This window comes from Megalobrama amblycephala, linkage group LG11 (genome assembly GCF_018812025.1).
Source record: "Megalobrama amblycephala isolate DHTTF-2021 linkage group LG11, ASM1881202v1, whole genome shotgun sequence".
Classification (NCBI taxonomy): domain Eukaryota; kingdom Metazoa; phylum Chordata; class Actinopteri; order Cypriniformes; family Xenocyprididae; genus Megalobrama; species Megalobrama amblycephala.
The window spans coordinates 22,036,373-22,057,988 of record NC_063054.1 but is presented as its reverse complement, the minus strand read 5'-3'; the positions used below and the strand labels follow the sequence as shown (position 1 = coordinate 22,057,988).

General features: G+C 35.9%; 1 protein-coding gene across 5 annotated transcripts in view; it reads right to left on the bottom strand.

The window, feature by feature from the left end:
* palld (palladin, cytoskeletal associated protein) overlaps window positions 1-21,616 on the bottom strand; it is a 113,016-nt gene that overhangs the window by 34,717 nt on the left and 56,683 nt on the right. For 3 of the 5 annotated variants that reach the window (XM_048206731.1, XM_048206733.1, XM_048206734.1), the window contains 4 exons: window positions 19,786-19,809; window positions 18,583-18,702; window positions 15,653-16,034; window positions 12,311-12,346 (listed from right to left, as the gene is read on the bottom strand). In XM_048206731.1, the coding sequence (XP_048062688.1) occupies window positions 12,311-12,346; window positions 15,653-16,034; window positions 18,583-18,702; window positions 19,786-19,809 (562 nt within the window). Of the gene's footprint in view, window positions 1-438; window positions 843-12,310; window positions 12,347-15,652; window positions 16,035-18,582; window positions 18,703-19,785; window positions 19,810-21,616 lie in introns of those variants that run through there. The other 2 variants (XM_048206732.1, XM_048206735.1) reach the window with 2 other exon arrangements.

Here is a 21,616-nt window from a genome sequence, read left to right as displayed (position 1 = left end):
AACTAGTCAGTAACATTATTTTTACCGAGCAGAGAATTTCTGATTTGTTATCTGTACCTCTTTTAATTTATTCTGTTCTTTTCTAGAGCTCTAATTCTTCTTTTTTTCCTTCAAGTATCTCACTTTACTCTCAGATATATCATCTAATTGTTTTCTCAAATACTTTATCCACATCACATCAGTAGATTAAATGTGTTCTCTGTGTGCAATTTCTCTCTTTATTCTTTTCTGTAGTCAGTTGCATGTTAAACAACTTGCCCTATATATATATATATATATATATATATATATATATATATATAGTGTTAAATAGTTACATATAAACATGTTTTCTTACATATATCAGATTTGCATCTATGGACAGAAATTAGTTATTTTTAAAAATGACCTCCATTCATCCATGTAAGTTACTCAAAATAAAAAAGAAAAAGTTTGTACCTTGTTTTTTCACCTGGTTAAAGTTATTCCCGTTGCATGTAGGTAATTCCTTACAGGTGTGTGTGTGAGCGTATATGAGGACTGCGGCGCTCAGTCAGCTGCTCTTGTCTTTATATTAGAACGCGCAGACACGCGCTGAGTGACGCGGCGTCTAGCTGTTGCGCTCTGCTCTGACTCACTCACGGCAGTCTGCGTGCTTGTCTGACACAATAAGGGTCCTGCAACTCAATAACTTCCATAATAAAAGTCCCCATGCTCGACTTTATTTAAATATAATAATGTGGGCCATGTAATACTCTTTTTATGTACGTACATATTTTTAATGTATTATATAAGATTTAAGGACATGTTCTTTATTTCACAGCACATGTGAATGATAAAGGAGTGTTTTAAAACTGTTTTTTGATAAAATATTTCTATTTCCAAATCCATCTGCTACAAATTAAAGTTGTTTAAACATCTACCACTTATCTGTAAAGTAAGCTATGGTGATAACTGATTGTTTTGTTAAAAAATAATTATTATGAATTATCATTTCAACATCAATGAGATACGTTAATCAAAAAATGTAAACAAATGGTAAATATTTAGGAAAATAAAAAAAAATGGAAAATTACTTTACAAAACTTTGTGAATGTTACATGTTGCAGATGTTATTTACTTTCTGTCAATTAACATTCAACGCAAATCAAATCATAAACTAGACAAGACATTTTATTCTTTCACCTCAAAGTTGTTTTACATCCTGTAAATCATTTATATTTTTACATACAAAACTTCTGTCACTTCAGGAAGGGAATGGTCATGTACTATTCTCATTTCTAATCATTATAGACATTTATATTTAGAAAACCAACCATAAAAAACTAAACAGAAACTATTCTTTGTCACAGTGTTGAACATTATTATAAAATAAATCCAGAATGTTTAATATAAAACATCCAAAGCGAAATTTAAGCCACTTACATCACTCCTAATCCATGCGCTTGCCTTGTGTTACTCCTCCACTGTTTAAACCTTCAAATCTAAACCTCAGATAACATCTCGCTCTTGGAAATGATATGAGTTTGTTTGAAAAACATCCTCTTAACCATGTAAACTGAACACGCACACAACGGGCAGACAAAAATTAAATATTTTCATAATTTCACGTTATTTTTTGTTGTACACTTCAAATTAAACAAGAACAAAAACCTGTAATTATAGGGTTTTTTTTAGTTAATCTTTGATCGTCCACAAGGCTTATTTTTTTCCCCATCAGTCAGTCTCTTTGTTTGAATTTCAAGAGATTGTTTTAATCTGAGATTGTTTACTCAGATAAATCTGTATATTTTACGATGTAGACACAGATTACAGATGATTCTTGGACAATTTCTACATCTGCAGTTGATAAAATGTTCTGTAACGTCTTTAACCCCCTATTTCACTTTCTGTTCTTGAGAATTGTGTTCTGCTTTGTTATTTGAATGTGTGTGAGTGCATTCTGACGTATTTTAGACTAATGGGAGTATGGGTACAGATATCATTTCTGTGTGGTGTGTAATGTCTATTTTCAGAAGTGTTCTGTATTCTTCTATGTTCCTCTCTTGGCTCACTTGTGTGCTTGTGTCAGAGGTGCAGATGAGTCGCCCCTTCAACACTCATGCTAATCCCCAGAAGTGACTCATAACAGCCAGTAAAGAGCTAGTCCATATCTGCTGGTGTCAATCACTACAATAGCCATTAAGCAATTTGTTTATAAATAATTTTTAAAGTAAATCATGTATATCCATCTTTTTACACTAAAACCCTAATATATATAGAACTGATATACTTCATGATACACTGATGAATGTACACACAGAACAGATTTACTGAAAAGTATTTAAATACTTCAAGGGATTGTTCACCCAAAAAATGGAAAATTCATGCCACTCCCATAACTTTCAAGCTGCCCAAAGTAATCCTAAATAACCCCATCCACAAATAATGTAATTCCCAGAATGCCTGAGACTGTGAGTATGCGTCATAGATGTGTTTGTGAGAGAGAAACACACACTATCATGTCTCATATGCCAAACATCTCTGTCCAAAGACTTTTAAAAGACCCCCTGTGGTGAAAATCATGTTTTTAATGCTATATCTACTCAGTATCTACTCAATGCAACAGATTGCAAGCAATATCATTAATTAAATTCAACAAATAGAATTGAGTTGGAATTAATCAAATTCATTCCATAAATGTCGACCATTTAAAACAAGTAAAATTTAAACAAAAATATCTGAATAACAGACAGCATTGAAGACACCTGATGATAACAAGCAGAATCACTGAAGGAAAGAGAAACACAAGAATTAACAGAGGTTTAGATGTTGATGTCGATTTTATTGAAAATGTTTGGTCGCCATTACGGTTATCAGTGTTTCATTTAGTTGGACTATTTGCTTTTTATGTCAGTTTGTGGTTTTTGTAATGGTGCTAATTTTACACATTTTAAATGTTTGACCTTTAAGGAATTCATTTGATTAATTATAACTCAATTCTTATATGTTGAATTTAATTAATAGTATTGCTTGTAATCTGCTGCCTCAATTTTATTGAGTCGACAGAGCGTATTACTTTTTACAGTGTGTGTCTATGTGGTGTTTTAATATACTTTAAGACAAACCATGTGCAAATTCATCAGTCAACACCATTGCTGAGTATTATCTCCTTAAAACTGCAATGAACCAAAGACAGTCTCAAAAACGTGGTTTGAAATCGCCCTTGTTCTCTGTGTCACAAATATGTTGTAACCAATCCCGCCAACGTGCGGGCGGTCTTTAGCATAAACTAGAGGCGTCTCAAGAGAAGCCAGGTTATCCTGGTATATTCTTCTGTTGATATGAAAATTCGGGTACATTTACTGTAGCGGTTGAATTGCGTATATGATGTATATTATGATGTTATTATGAACTATAAGCCTTTCTCCACTGACGTTCTAAGTTGTTCAAAGCATTTCTAAGGATACTGATTGTTAGAAGGCAGCTGTCTGAATCTGAGATGGCGAACAGGAACATGGTTCGTGTCACATTAGCAACACATTATTAGCTGTTTGATAATGTAGTCAAGCAAAAGGCTAATCATTTTAATTACCATTATGTGTCCGACGTTGTAGAGCGCTACACAAAATGTATTACCATTCTGACTTGTAGACGACCCTATATAATTCCCTCTTCCACTTCTTCTGAATCAGTTTTGGGTTCAAACAAATATGGCTAAATTAAACCAGTATTTCCATTTGCCATTGTGCAGCGTTTACTACTGTTAAAGGTGCTAAAGAGGATCTTTTCGTCGACTGAGAAACCAAAGACTGTTACTGAGTTTTTGAAATGAGCGCATGCGTAAGAACAACCCCCCTCCTTCGAAGGAACGCCTCCCAAAACTCGTAAACACTCGTATTGGAACACGAGTGTTTACCACCGGCATTCGCTGTGTTGTGTTAGTGGATTCATTATGTCGGACTCACCGCAGGTAACTCATAATCTGCAGTTGTTACTCCTGTCTCCTGACAAAAACACTGCATGCGGCGCCTGTGGAGTGTGGAAAGTTACTGGAGCGCGCAGACGCGCTCGTGTAACTCACAAGGAACGTCATGGCAGTGATTGACAAGCCAGAGGGCCAATCTGCGCACGTCTCTCACAAGGAATGTCACGGCAGTGATTGACAAGCCAGAGGGCCAATCGTTTACGCGATGATCGCGTCAACGATTGGCTGATGTTTTTAAGGCCCTACCTCGTGCACAGATGATGTATATTAATATTATTCCTTTCAGTGCACCTAATAAATAGTCTTTTATCAGTTAGTAAAGACAGTTTCAAGTAATATTGCAAAAATGTATAAAATAAAACATCCTCTTTAGCACCTTTAAGTTGACCGAGTTGATCAGGTATCCTGAGCTCGTGCGAATGAGTGGAGACCTATACTAAATAAAACATTTTTTTTCAAAGGAAAAAACATTTAAATATGCAATTTTGGTGATCAAAGATGAGTTTTAAGGGATAAAATGATTGACTACAGGCGGTCAACACACAAATGTGCATCTCTCACACACACATTCAAGGAACAGTTCAGCCAAAAAGCAAAATGAACACAAAAGAACAGCAGGGTCTAATGTGGTTTTGGACCCCATTGACTTTCATTCTATTTACAAAAACCAAAACAATTTTCAAAATGTTTCTACATTTTTCTTATTTTGTGTTCTGTAGAAAAAGTTAAGTCATTCAATTTTTGAATGTCATGAGGGTGAGTAAAAATTTTAATTTTTGGGTGAACTATCCCTTTAAATTCTGTTTTATACCAAACTATTCATCTATGGGTAATCTATGGGTATTTACTAATCTTTGTTAACGTTAGTTAATGAAAATGCAGTTGTTCATTGTTTGTTCATGTTAGTTCACAGTCCATTAACTAATGTTAACAAGATTTTAATGTATTAGTAAATGTTGAAATTAACATTAACAAAGATTAATGAATGCTGTAGAAGTGCAGTTCATGTTAACTAATGTAGTTAACTAATGTAAGCATACTGTAAAGTCTTACTCATCTATGAATATTATATAAATATAAACTACCACTCTGTACTTCCAAACCAGCATCAGAGCAAACTTTATAAAATCTCCAAATGACTTAAACTAGTTTCTCTTTCATGTCTTTCTTTCTCTTTTTCTCTGCAGTCATCCAATAACAGATTTTTTTTTTTTTTTTTTTTATTGAGATGGCCTGTTCTGGACTCTCTCTTCCATATTTGGAAAGCTGCTCTATTCCTAGTTGGTCACTTTAACACAGCTAGCCAATGCAGCGCTGAGCCTCAGATCCCTCAGCCAATCCCGCATCCCCCCATCTCCTTATAAGGACTGCACAGAGTCAATAGTGTTTGCCTTCACTCTGGCCTTCTTGGCCACAATGTGCTGCTTAATCATTCTAAAGTAAACTGTCTGAATTGGTCAAAAACAAAGATAATGTTTTTACTCTGTAAGTTATCTGTGATAGCTTTTTTCATGCTGTGGTTATTAAATGTGTATTTTATGTCATAACTGCATATAAGCATCACCAATACCAACTTTCATGGTTTCTACAAAAATATTAAGCAGCATAACTGTTTTCAACATTGATAATAATAATAAAAGTTTCTTGAGCACCAAATCATCATATTAGAATGTTTCTGAAAGATCATGTGACACTGAAGACTGGAGTAATGACGCTGAAAATTCCAATTTATTTTACCATTACTGTTTTTATTTTTGATCAGGTGAGCATCTCACCGACCCCAAACTTTTGAACAGAAGTGTACCAACTTTCAGGCTACTTACCAATTAGCTGCTTTGCCAATTAGCAATTAACAGTACTTTTATGAGCCTCATTTGTATTGTATATAAATAAACACAAAATAAAAGTCACAGTCCACAGTGGAAACTCTGGGTTAATTTCTAAAAATGAGGCTCACAGAGGTGCACGAATGATAGGAAAATGTTTGGTGAGCTGTGTCACTCAACAAAACCGTATGCAATAAACCATTTTTGTAGTGTTTAAACTGAATTTTCCTAGAGAAAGCGTCTCTATATGCTTGTTTGCTTTTGGATGTGCTTCTAAACCACACGCAACGCCTGTGCAAGAAAATGATTGTTAATACACCATTTGGGTCTTTACGAGCAACACCTCATAAACAAACCGGCTTTGAGAAACAGCGCTGAGTCAGACGCCAGAAATGCAACCGGCTGACCAGCGCGCCATGGATTTAACCATAATGCTGGGCATAACGGCATGGTTTAAACACTACACCCGTACACCAAGACCTCAGAGCTAAAGCTTTATCTGTGTTCACTACCATGACGATTTCAACTGAAAAAAAAAAACTTACCAGGGCTGCGTTTCTGGATCGTAGAACCACTGGCACCAATGGTCTCTATGATCAACAATGCTTTTGAGAAACGCAGCCCAGAGAACAGAGAAGAAATACAGATATGGGAATATGACATTAAACCTCCGTCATTGCAACTAAATTGATCAAAATATAACTGACACGCTACCACAATAACCACATCAGTACTGTAAAATCAAGCACAACATCTGAAACTAAAAACCCCATGAGTTTGCGAGAAAACTAGTGTGGTTGTGGTCAAGAATAAGAGCGCTCAATAAAATATGACCAGATTGTTTGAGGCCGACCCTCAGTTTGCTGCAGTTGTCATAGTGTCCATGACAACAACCCCACTGTGGCTCTGGGAGGTTTGTGGCAGGCGGTGCGGTATGGCAGCAATGCAGTCGGCACGAAGATAGCAATACACAGCACTTCAGCGAGGATTAAAGACTTCCTTTCTCATCTGTTATCCTTTCTGTCTCGCTCTTTATCTCCGTCTCTCTTTTTCTCATTTACTTTTGCCACCATGGCGATCCACTAATCCAGAATAAACAAAAATCCTGAATGTTACTTTGAGTAATCGTTTAAATATAAACACATAATGAGTAAGGAGGTAAATTATTGCATCATTTACTTCAAAGAGACTTCCTAGGAGACATTCTGTGTCTGTCTGTCTCACAGACATGTGATGAATCGGTGCGGATTCATGGCTCCTCAGGTCACGATCCAACTCTCACCCCTGAGCCAATGGTGCATTTATACTTCGCTCTGGTCCTTTTGGCTCAGGAAGTGAAGGATTATTGTCTGACTGTCTGTCTCTGGTGTGGCCCTGATAGGAAACAACACCTTTTACTTCCTGGAAAATTGTAAAAGGGTTTGCTGAACCCCTCACCTCTGTACACACCCTTCATTCGTCACAAAAACACTGATACAGAAAAATACAGATTCACTGTCACAGATGTTTGATCCTAAATCTCATAAGAGTAAGACAGAAGAATATCTTGAAAAATTTCAGAGAGTAGGTTATCAATAATTGACCGTTCGCAAAGACCCGCCCCCTTTAGTTACTGTTGCTATGTCTGACCGGCCATGATGTCGCTCTCACGCCACACATCATGTTCTCACGCAGTGAAAAATACGTTGCAGAGCAAAGAGGACACTGCGTCGACAGACAAGATAGAGCAGGTTACTTTTGATATGAACCAAAGTCTCAAATGTCAAATTTTGTAATTTTTTAAACAAATTTAAAAAATAAATACCGTTTTGTGGCTCATTGATGTGTCGTGACAGTTCAAGCGGCTCGTGAACCAATCATCTCTTCCTACTAGTTAATTTATAGCATCAAATAAACATGAATTAACATCAGAAGGATTGTTGTTTCAACCGCGGAAAGACGTCAATACACACCATTTTTCAAGTTCAAATCCTCTGACATTAATCTACTAACTCCCCTGACTGCTTTGTCGCACATAACGGCGGATTCGGCGTTATGAGTGGTTAGATCGCCTGTCAATCAAACTCCGGGCTAAGGGTCAATTGGTGCAAAATAGCTATTTACAGTAATTGTGTATAGAAAAACATCATTATGAAAATTTCCTTCAGATTTTTGCTAAGCTACGTGAATTTTAAATGCACTTAAAATAAATAAATAAATAAATAAACTGTATTGTATTGCATGGTGATTACTGGCTATTAAAATTTAAAAAATTTATTAATTTAATTAAAATTAAAATTAATTAATCATGTTTTTTATGCAAATTAAAAAATATAGTAAAAATGCAAGTAAATAATACAGCAAACTTTATTCAACTTTATTTTAAATTGCAATAATATTTCACAAAATTGTTGTTTTTACTATATTATTGAATGTATTATACAGTAAAAACAGCAATTTTGTGAAATATTATTGCAATTTAAATTAAAGTTTATATATTTGAATATATATTAAAAAGTCATTTATTTCTGTGATGGCACAGCTGAATTTTCAGCATCATTACTCCAGTCTTCAGTGTCACATGATCCTTCAGAAATCATTCTAATATGCCAATTTGCTGCTCAAGAAACATTTCTTATTATTATCAATGATGAAAAATGTGCACTACTTAATAGTTTTGTGGAAACCATGATACATTTTTTAGGATTCTTCAGTGTTCAAAGTTCAAAAGAACAGCATTTGTTTGAAATATAATTTTTTTTTGTAACAATGTAAAAGTCTTTTAATCAATTTAATGTGTCCTTGCTGAATAAAAGTATTAATTTCTCTCAAAAAAAAAAAAAAAGTACTTTAAACCACAGTCCACTTTCGCACACCAATCAACTTTTTTTCTTCAGTCATGTCTCATCTCGCCTAGTGCTATATAGTCTTCACCAACTGTTATCAGAACACTTTCAGCGCTTGCTTACTTCTCAGAAATCTTCAGATATTGGTGGAGTGGGTATCACATAACCACTACTATGCTGATGCCAAGAAAAGATCCAAAACCAAACAGACAGTACATTTACGAAAACACACCCCGTGTTCTCATGAAGGAAGAATTAATGTAAATTTGATCCACTGAAAATGATGCTTCAAACACCAGAGGGTTTCAGAAGGCTCTCACACAAACCTACAGAACAAATCTATTATAATCCAGCTTTAATTCAAAGGGGCTTTGTGAAATGTCTCGCTACGTTAGCATACACATTCATCAACCTGTACAGCTGATATCAGACACCACCTGCTGCGTACCTTTAATTCATCATACGCACACATATACATACAGAAAATGTACATATGCGACAGCAAGTATACCCTAGAGCATAATGCAGACAGTCTTCTCACTTTCTGTCTCTGTTTCTTTACAAGCTCCAGGTGTTATCATTTCAGTGTGGTATGGACTTTACACACTGTGAAGCATGTTCCCATAAAACCCCTGTGATTTCAGCCCAACAAGATCGTAAATCAGAGGTGCACACAACCATCTCTCTTCTTACACAGATGCTCCTCTGAAAATAAAACTTTGGCTGTAACAGGGATTTAGTTGCTCAGATAAATGTCACAAATTGAGTAATATGCCTTCATTATAAGCTATTTGCCTCAAAACAGCCTTTCCTTTTGGTCAGCTGCAGGTGGACGCCCACCAATCGCCCTGTTCGTTCACACCTTCCTCTTTTTTGGTTTATCTCCCTGTCCCTTCCTGTGCTGAAGGACACTGGGCCCTGTCTATATCACAAGGGCCCTCCTGCTGTCACCAAAGTCTGCCAAAACACATTGTGTGGTTTCCTGTATGGCGTGTATCGCCGCAGGGTGTAGCGCCAGTGGCCGGGAGAGCGATCAAGGGATCAAGTGTGAAGAGGTTTGAACATGTTAATCAAACTGCATAGTGAAAAGGTGTTAAACGTTGAAGGATGTTCACTCAACACTTGGTTAGAAACAATGAACAAGCACATGTAATGCCCCACCAACATAAATAAGTAAAATAATTTGTATGAATGTAAGCCGAGTCAGTGTCTTTATGTGTGTATTGTATTTAATTTGTCGCCGAATGTCTTAAAACTGTTAAATTTGGGTGAAAGTTCACATTTTTTAGTAAGAGATACTATCAAATCATGAAAAATTAAAAGGATAGTTAACCCAAAAATTAAACTTCTATCATCATATACTCATCCTGATGATGTTCCAAACCTGTATGACTTTATTTCTTCTGTGGAACACAAAAGAACAATTCATTTCCATGCATTTACAATGAATGGAGCATTCAAGCTTCAAAAATGTTGCAAAAGCACCATAAAAATCATAAAAGTGGTTCATACAGCTTGTGTGTCTTTTAACTCTCTGGTGTCAGTCAAAAATGACAATGAAAATGAATGAATGCACTATGTTTTAGTTCGATTAAGGTTTTTATTTAATATTTTGTATATTCAGGGGATTTTATGGTACTAAATTATATTTACGCTGTAATTATAATCCATTAAATCACTTTTTGATCATAGACCTGAAAATTTTCATAAATAATTGTCATAAATTTGAATGCTTTAGAGCACAGACTTCGTTTTGATCTCTTTCCAAAGACGACACATGACAAATTGTTGAATTGAAAAAAGTTTTAAAAAGTTAACTTAAAAGTTACAGAATTTTACATTTATTGTTATGAAAAAGGAACAAAAATGCTATTTTTATATGAAATATAGATTTTCAAAAACACATTTTACTCTAAAACTGCAAGGAAATCAAAGCCATAAATCTAAACAAGTTGTGTTACAAATTTAAGCTTGATACCTCAAAAAATGAGCTTTCAGTAAGATTTTGTTTGGCTGCAGAACCAAAAGTTTCCACTAGATGAAATTCATCTCCCATTAATTTCCAATGCAGTCATTTTTAACCGTGAGAAGCACAAGTGTGACTATTTTTTAGGACCATTCAAGTTTCATACCATTCCGATGAAGTAAAAAAATGCAAAAAAAAAAAAAACGAATCGTAAATTTTTTGGTCAAAAATGGCCGAAGAGCACCAGAGGGTTAAAGTCATACAACAACAACAGACTGAAATTTAGGTAATTATTTACTGATTCACAGCAACTTAATCATTGAGCTGAACTCTAAAACTGGTCTGATTTGAAAAAGAATCATTCAAAGTTTTTTGAACTGGATCAACTGATTCCATGAAATGAATCTCACTCAAAAGAATGATTTGTTCACAAATCAAACTCTTCTCTCATAAACTCATAATTCTCAGTGAATAACTTTTTTTGGTCTATTCATCACACAAAGGTATTGTATATGTCTTCTGAAGGCCCGTAATATAGTCCATGAGTCATCTAGACTACTTTTATGATGCCTTTTCATAATTTTGGAGCACCAGTCCTCATTCATTTTCATTATATGGAAAAGAGTAGCAGGAATATGTTTCAAAAATGTACCTTTTGTGTTGCACACATGAAATTAATTTGATTTGGAATGACATAGGGGTGAGGAATTTATGGGTAAACTGTTCAAGATGGACTACATATATGAAGGGAGAAAAGACTGAGAATAGAACAACATATTTGCAAGCAAACAAACAACTGCTTCAAAATAAAGCTTTTTAGTAGGCAGCAGCATCAGACTGATTTTATATTTCATTTTATATGACATGCATCATATCAAAGCAATGCTGTTGTGCCAGCAAATGTCCAAGGCCCGTCGCTAAAACACGAAACATGAGACCAGGTGAAATTTATCACCCTTTTACTAGTTTACCCAAAGAACATAACCAGAGCTGCAAACTCATACTTTCCACTCGTCCTCTAATTGCTTTACAGCAATTCGGCAAATAACATAATCATAGATGTAATTGATAAATCACCGTAACGCTGAAATAAAGTTGAACTAAAGGAGAACTCAAATCACAGGGGACCTGTAAAAGATAAATGTCTGCAGCTACAACATGGTCTTAAATCCCCACTTCATCATTCTATTCAAAGCGCTAATGTGAACGGCAAGTATGGGAATATCCAGAGGAAATCAGCTGGAATGTGTAAACGTGTTTGGAGGGTCACAAGGCAAGGTTCAGGTCTGTTTGTACCCGGAGGATGCTGAGAGACAATAACATGCCACACAGCATGTAGAAATGACCTCTGGTTAATTATACAATTATGAAATTCCTGTTTTTACAACCAAATGACATGGTGAAGTGACTAGTGCTTGGTAGAGTGCAGTTGGATGATGTTTTTTTGGGGGGGGGTTTTGATGAGGGAGGAGGGTTTCATTATCTGCTCCCCTGTTGCGCTGTTCCTAGCGGTTGATTTGTGACGTTACAGTGGAAAATCTTTTGGGGAAGCAGCTTTTTAAGGCAATAATTTGCAGAAGCACAAGCAAAGACAGGGTTTTGCCAAACGGCATGCCATTTAAACCTCAGCTTGGACCTCGTCCACAACTAGAAACAATTTTCCTTTCATAGCTAACACATGCCCGTCAAACCCACGCACATATGCGTTATTCACACTCAAGTTGCATCAACCTATTCTTTGTTTTACCTTTCATTTGAGAAGTCGTCTGCTTGCTCATTTGATCTGGAATCACAGAACGGATGGGGATATGTATAGAGAAAAGTCACGAATAAAACCACAAGGACTAAATGTTGCCCTGTATTCCCAGTACAGCATGTACACAATGCAAAGCTTGCCATTTACATGATTTATTGTGTATACACTAACAAGAATGCACACAATTGACTTTTTTTTTTCTTTCTTCCCAACATCCACCCACTAAACACACACATGCTACTATTCTGGTTGTAAAGAAGAAAAGGCATCTGAATTAAACGGAAATCAGCCAATAACCACAGAGACAAACAGCCCTTAAAGTCTTTTTGAAGTAGTCCTATGTAAAGGTATAACCTTTAACAAGAGCCTAAAGTCACATTCACACACATAAACATATTTCAATGCCACACACAATCCAGACAAGATTACAGAGCTGAACTACATAAGACTGACTCCGCCTAGAATATACAAAGAGTCCCTCTTCTGAGACACTTTTGCTTTTATGTTGCTGCAGTTTACATGTTTATGTCATCCTTTGATCATAAACAGAATAAAAGCTCACGCAACAATGCTCTTTTGCTGTAAACTAAATTATTGATTAATATGGTGAATGTTATGTTGCTTATGATTGCAACATGTCATCCACTTCAAAGTTACATTATTACAACTGGACCTCACCATGTTAAAGGGTTAGTTCACCCAAAAGTGGTAGTTGCATTGGTTCTCTATGGAGGAGAGACAGAAATCTCTCAGATCAAAAAGATCTTAATTTGTGTTCCGAAGATGGATGAAGGTCTTATGGATGTGGAATGACACGAGGGTGAGTAATAAATGACAGAATTTTCATTTCTGGGTGAACTAACCCTTTAAACAATGACCAATAATATTTTTGAAATATATTATGTTGTTATTTTAGATATACCACTGTCATGTGAATATGTGTCTTTAATGACATTTGTCATATGAACAAGTCAGTAAATAGATTAAAGTCCACAAATCTGAAGTACACCACAGTAACTGCTCAAGGTTCGTTTCGTATATTAAAAAAAAAAACAAAAAAAGACTTGCGATTCAGTGAGAGAGTCAGATGTGAACTCAGCAGCAGCTCTGAACAATTCACAGACTAAGTGATTTTGATTCAAACCACTAAGAGGCCATTCACACAGAACAAGTTTTTGAGTTTAAAACATGAGACGCAGGTAGGGAATGAAAAACTGCATGTACGAGATGCTGCAAAAAATGCAAGTGCAACGGTGAAGCATGTCTGGTGCATGTTTACAAAGAAAAACAATGGAAAAACAGCACAGTAGAATTCAAAAATGCGCTCTGTGGGCCTGCGTTCGAGGTTATTTCATGAATCTTTTGGACTGATTCACTAAAAAGAATCTGATCTGAGTCATTTGTTCATGAGTTGTTCAGGACACACTAATGAGGGACACAAAGTTTTCCTGACTAGATTGTAAATAATTGTCACAAATGTTTATTTTTTGCATTTGTGATTTTAGTCACAGTTTTAGTCATAGTCTGGATCTCTGTATATGTAGTACATGAGTTTGGACCAGTATAACTTGGAGGGTCAATGGGACTAATCCCAGGCATGTAAGTACTGGCTTGCCCTGCATGTTAATGTTGTGCCCTTGGGCAGTGTACTTAACCTCATCTCGACCCTAAATTCAAGGATGCTGTCTTTAAAAACTAGAACAGTGCTAGTGAGAGTCAAATTGCACCTACTGAGTAATCTACAGCCAACAACCTTGAGGCATTGAACATTACACCTAAATCCACTGTCAGAAATGTATCACTATAACCGATGATAAATGGTAGTGCAGCATGAGATACATCTAATATAAAAGCAAATAATTCTTCTGAAATCTGGCTGGAGTCATAGCACAACTGCTAACACATATGCAAACACACATACCGCACACAATCTCACAGTGATTTATGGCATGCAGCAATGCCCGGCCTCTGACATGGTGATAAAGGGACGGAATGCATTTGTTCTCTAAGTGGGGCTTTCCCATTAAACCACCTACTGACATACAGTAAGCAGGCAGCTGGGGTAGTATATCACCACAGAAACTTTGGAAATGTTACCACTTTAGATTGATCAGAATCAAGTTTATTTTACTTGCAGTATAATCTTTTGAGGTTTGATATTAATAGGATATATAAGAAATATGCCTACATCCATGTTATATAATATGCCAAAAGCTTACATATTATATAACATACCGAAAGCTGCATGTCAAATAAATAGTAACATGCCAAATAAATCCCATTTTTTTCAAATTTGACAACATACTGTGCATCTGATAAACACTTTACAGGAGTCATCAAATTTGTAAATGGAACAGCAACACAGCTAAAATCATAGGTCACATAACAATGCCAACATGGAAGATTGTTTTCATACTACACAACTGCATACTTACAGAGTGTACACCACAATTCAAGAGTTGGGGGTCAGTAAGATTTTTTTAACGCTTTCTTAATCTCTTATTTGATCAAAAAATGCAGTAAAACAGTAATATTGTAACATAATATTACCATTTATTTACCATTATTTTCTATTTCATTATATGTAAAATGAAATTTATTTCTGGAAAAAAAAATATATATATACTCATTAGGCAGTAGCAGGTGGTATTAGTGGGAGGGACTTGATATGATGAAAATCTTTAGTACTGATGAGTCATCAGCATTTTGGTGCATTTTCTTTGAAAAACACTGTAAATTTGAAATGCGTTTACCTGCTTTTACCAACACTGTAAAACATTTTCAGGTGGTTAAACTTAGAAAAAAAAAGTTCACCTGCGGCCTTAAAAACACGAGTAAAAGTCAAGACAATGGATTACTTTAAGTTCAGTTTTTGAGAACTTTTAAACTTCAGTTCAAAAACCAAAACTTGTCATGACAATCGAATTTAAAGAGAAGAAATAAGTTCAAATAACTTAATGGGACTGTGATGATGCAGCCCGTCCTGATTTTGCGGAGTTAGACTTAGTTCCTGGGTCAACATATTTTGTTGATCCTGGAACAACATTTCTGTCTGAAAATTTCATCCTAACCATATCCCTACCCCTAAACCTAATTCTACCCATAACTTAAAATCAAAATTCCCTGAAATCAGAGGGAAATTGTAGGTGATGTAGAAGCACCTAACCCTGGTTGTAAGCCTAAACTTGACATAAACTGTAAACTTTTCCCTTAAATCTGATTGGTTGATTGGAACGTTGTTCCAGAATCAACAAAGACGTTGATTCAGGAACATACTGTGCTTGGTGAAATCAGGTTCTGCGATGATGCAGAAGATTCAGCTGCAATACTCACAGTTTAGGTTTGGGTTTGGTGGGGAGAGGTGGAGCCTTAACTGCTGAAGGTGATGGAGGTGGAGCTGCTGTTTCCTTCACACTTGAAGGTGACGGTAGACTCTCATCTGGTGGCTTGTTTAGGGTCTGACCATTTTGTAGAGGTCTGTTGGGTAGACTTTCACGAGGCTCTTTATCTGTAGAGACCTGGACAGGTAATGCAGTGATGCTGGGCCAGATGTCCAGCTCATTGATCTGGAAGGCCTCGGCACTTGGTGGGGTTTTGGGTGGGACTTCCAACAAACTAATCTCAGTTGGTGGAGGAGGTGGAGGCGGGAACGACTGGTTGTCCTCAAACACGCTTTCGTCCCCAGATACACCGTTACTGGGCAACTCTTCTGCAACTAGAGATCCAAGATAACAGAACACATACAGCTCATTATAGGGTGAGAACAGATTTCTTTTCCTTTTAAGTGAGTGATGAAATCCAGATGGCCCACATCACAATCCGTTTCAGTGGAATAAAGGAGGAAATACAGTAAGAGGGTCTGAGTAATCAGGGAAATTATTTCCTGCTTTTGTCACTGTAGGACAATACTTTATGCTCATTGCAAAACACCAACACACCTACAGTGGGGGAAAAAAAACCTCATGATAAATACCCATAATCCTAGATCAACAGTAATCCATAGCTTAAATGTAATCTAAACCATTATCAGACATGAAATCTGGCTGAGATTGTCTCAGATTTACTTAAATGGCTCTGTAGTAAACTTGAGGCATGAGGACTCCTGGAAATATAAGTACACCCACTCCATCACATAGTATATAAACCTTCATCCCTCTCCCGTCTTTGCCATGTGACACAACAGCTATCAGCACATACTGTATCCTCTCTCCTCACCCCACACTCAGATCTTGGAGTGTTGTAGACAGGATGTGGATGGTTTGCCTCAAGCAACTGACATGTTTTCAAGATGTACCACAGTGGGCCCCATAACATATCATCAAAAGATCAATGATGGAGATGCTATGCCTTGGAGATGGTATTTTTTGTTACTGCTTTGTAAATAAATTAAGTCATTACAACTCCTGTGTTGCATCACTTCTAATTATATATACATTAGGGCTATTGTGTATTATTGATATTGGTATTGGCTTTTGTCTATTATGATATATGTATATTAGGGCTGTCAAGCAATTAAAATTTTTAATCTAATTAATTACATGATGTGGCGATTAGTTAATCTAATTAATCGCAAATTAATCGCACATCAATGTGAAATTACTCCCAAAAGATCATTTAAAGTCATTATTGTGTAAAGCATCAAATAGACACAAAAAGTAGCTTCAGAACGAAATTGTCTGTTGTTCATGTCTAGAGTTTATTTATTTAATAAATGTACTGCTGCACTTAGATCCTGCATCCTCTACTTTGATTTCAATCACGTGTGAGAATTTATTACACATATATTTTTGGACCATGAGGTTGAATTTCAATTGCTATATATATATACACACACACTACTGTTCAAAACTTTGGGGTCGGTAAGATTTGGTTATTCTTAAATTTATCATTTTATTCAGCAAGGATGCATTTAAAGGGATAGTTCACCCAAAAATGAAAATTTGATGTTTATCTGCTTACCCCCAGCGCATCCAAGATGTAGGTGACTTTGTTTCTTCAGTAAAACACAAATGATGATTTTTAACTCTAACCGTTGCCGTCTGTCAGTCAAATAATGCTAGTGGATGGGAACTTCTACTATAAGAGTAAATAAAACTTGCACAGACAAGTCAAAATTAAACCCTGTGGCTCGTGATGACACATTGATGTCCTAAGACACGAAACGATCGGTTTGTGTGAGAAACCGAACAGAATTTATATCTTTTTTTACCTCTAAAACACCACTATGTCCAACTGCGTTCAGCATTCGCTTAGTGAGGTCTGATCGCCCTCTGACAATGGCAGTAATGTCTCGCGCTTATACTTCAATGAGTGCTAGACATCACTGCCGTTGTCAGAGGGCGATCAGACCTCACTAAGCGAATGCTGAACGCAGTTGGGTATAGTGGTGTATTAGAGGTAAAAAATGATATAAATACTGTTCGGTTTCTCGCACAAACCGATCGTTTCGTGTCTTAGGACATCGATGTGTCGTCACGATCCGCAGGGTTTAATTTGGACTTGTCTTGTCTATGTCTAAGTTTTATTTACTCTTATAGTAGAAGTTCCCATCCACTAGCATTATTTGACTGACAGACGGCAACGGTTGGAGTTAAAAATCATCATTTGTGTTCTACTGTAGAAACAAAGTCACCTACATCTTGGATGCGCTGGGGGTAAGCAGATAAACATCAAAATTTTTGGGTGAACTATCCCTTTAACTGATCAAAAACGACAGTAAAGAAACTTAGAATGTTGCAAATAATTTCTATTTTAAATAAATGCTGTTCTTTTTAATTTTATATTAATCAAAGAATACTGAAAAAATGTATTACGGTTTAGACAAAAATACAGTGATAATAATAAATATTTCTTGAGCACCAAATCAGCATATTAGAATGATTTCTGAATGAGCATGAGACAATGAAGACAGCAAATTCATTTAATTCATCAGGAAAATAAAATATTTGTATTATTAGCTATTTTAAACTGTAATAACATTTACCAATATTACTGTTTTTACTGTATTGATAAAATAAATGCAGCCTTGGTGAACATAAAATAAGATAAAATAAAGTATTACTGAGCCCAAACGTTTGAACGGTAGTGTATATGTTTATATAAGACAGATATTTGTTATACTGTATATTACATGGTTTGATTTTTTAACATGTACGTTTCTTTACATTTTAACCTCCTTCTACTCTCATTAAAATACTTAAATATTTACATGGTCATGAACTTTGATGTCAGATATAGTCATTGTAGGTACAGTGTAAACGCACCTGGTGTGACAGTGAGTTTCGCAGTGCTGTTAACTGAGCCGTACTGGTTGGTTGCAGTGCAGCAGAATAAACCTCCGTCTTCAGGGAACGCCTCTGCAATTACCAGCGTGCAGATTTCCTCTGAAAGACCAATCACAGGAGCCATCAATTACAACAACAAGATCACAAGCAGAATCAGATTAGAAATAGTTTTAATGATGACACACACATCATTATAATGAATTTAACAACAGTCTAACAAGTCAATACACAAGCTACTGTAACTGGCCAGTTTCACAACACAATCTATTACAGTCAAACAATGCTAGCTCTAGAAACATGAAAATCACATACAGTAAATACTGCTTGTAATGAGGAAGGGATGTAGACAGGTGATAGACAATTAGACAGACAGGTGTGGTGAATCTAGACAGGTAATTGATGGGTGCAGAGGTGATTCAATAGCAGAGAGAAGTCTGCTGCCGCATACACAGGCTGTGTGTCTCATTCCTTTTCTTTTTTTCTTATGAGGTGATTCGGTAAATTATGAACACTACTTCTGCACTAGCAAGAGCCTTGACCCCTACACATTAGGACACTGATGACTCAATTACCCACAACATCATTACAAGGTTATGAGGCTCATATTAAAATGTAAGTGGTATATGTCAAATGCAACAACGTATAACACTCATTCATATCATACGTTTATCATACATATTCATTTTCATAGTTAAAATGAATAAATTATACATTATGAAATGTGCTCACTTCCCTTTTCTGATGATATTTCTGGTAAGTGTATCGAGTGAGTGGCTGTTATTCGCTGAAATTTTTGCAATCTGGGAATTTCTATGAAGAAATTCAGTTTGGAATAAGACAGGCCTTGAATGACTCCCCTCAGCCGTGTATGTCCTAAACTAGTGAGCAGATTGAGACACACCCAAAGATAGAGGTGAGAGTTACTACTCTTAGTATGTGTGAAAGTATGTGACTCATAGAAGGTTTCAGCCCAGGTATTGACATACATAATCTGTTGTGTTAATCAGATTTCCGCACCATATTTAGGCATTTGCATAGTGATGACGTCATGTCATACACAAACAGCTGGCTGACAGGCTAAGAGAATTATTATCTGATAAATCCATATGTACATATATATCTGGAGAAAAAGTGTTTTATGAAGGAGTGGAAAGAGGGAGGAGTAAATAAAAAAAGACTCACCAGGTTCTGCTGCTGATCTTGGCTCTGATGAAAGAGGGATATGGGAATTGAGAAAGAAAAACACCACAACAAATCACTGCATATCAGTACACCAATAAACCAAATATAGTTCCTCAAATAGTTTAAATAGTTACTCAAAAAGAAAAATTCTGTCAACATTTATTTGTTCCAAATCCCAGATAACTTACTTTCTTCCCTGGAACATAAAAGGAGCAATTTGAAAGAATATCTGAATAATATTTGAAAGTCGCTCTGAGGGTTTGAAGTATTAAAAATGATAAAGTATTATAAAAGACCACAGTAACACTTTAGAATGGGGAACACATATTCCCTATTAACAATGACTTTTCCCTCAATAAACTCCTAATTTAATGCTTATTAATAGTAAGTAAGGTAGTGGTTACGTTCAGGTATTGAGCAGGATTAAGGGATGGTCATGCATTAATATATGCTTTATAAGTACTAATATACAGCCAATATGCAGGCTAATAGGCAATTAAAAGTGATAATTGTTCACCATACTGAAGTGTTGCCAAGACCACTGGAACACAGAAAAAAATTAAGTCATATAAGGTGAGTAAATGATGACAGAATTTTCAATTTTGGGTGAACTCTCCATTCAAAGTTGCATTAAGTAGTTTGTTGCTAATTTAAAAAGTTTTATGGCACACACACATAAGATGAAAACTGTATTCATGATGGTTTTCTATAAAAAGTTTTTTAATTGTGTAATGTGTGGGTTACCCTTCTCAATGTGTTTCGCCAATTTAAATGATGTGACCCCAAGGTATTACACTAAACGTCAGAGAGAATCCTCACACTCAATAGCTATGTTCCCTCCACATATTTTTATGCAAAGTTTGGGATATCACATAAAAATAGATAGAATTAGAAGACACGCACATAAACTACAATGGAAACACATTTAACATCACAATCACATATGATTGGATAATTGGACTAACCAGCAGACCAATCTCATTGCAAACAATCTCAAATGTTGTTTCAGTCATTATGAAATGCCTGGGCCAAAGTCTGTCATCAAAAAGATTTGGTATAATTACCACTCAGAACTGTCTTACAAGATTGCGTTCCCAAACATCAGGCATCCGCCTGATGACATTTTTTATTCTGTTGAACACATTGGATGGAAATGAATGTTTTATGTAATATTCCAAATTTTTGCCAAAGTTAAATTCACAACTTTGATTGCAACATGGCTGATGCAACATTGCTGCTGATTCATGTCGATAGATGGCAGCAAGCGTCTAACAACATTGTGGTATCAGTTCTTAAAGAGGATCTATTATGCAAAATTCACTTTTACATGGTTTGAACACACTGTAAATGTGTGTCAGCAGTGTGCGTACACAACCACCCTATAATGATAAAAATCCATCCACTTTTTTAATCTCCATAAATCATAAGCAGTGTCTCAGAACAACCCGTTTGCAGATTCTACATTTTGTGACTTCACAAAATGCCTAGGCCCCGCCTACAACTGATGACAGACTCTGCCCTATTAGCATAGACCCGCCCTCAGTGACCCGTACACAGTCTGCCATGTTTATCTCCTCGCCAGAGAATTTAACAGCAGCATTCAAGTAAGAAATGTATTCTCATTAAAGCTACTAAATTCAATCAAGAGCAGTGAGTGATTTTCTGTTTTTCTTCTGTTGTTTGATTCATATTAACAGCATATATAGCAGTAGGTTATATTACGCTGCTTTCACTTTAAAGGTGCCCTAGATTCAAAAATTTAATTTACCTCGGCATAGTTGAATACCAAGAGTTCAGTACATGGAAATGACATACAGTGAGCCTCAAACTC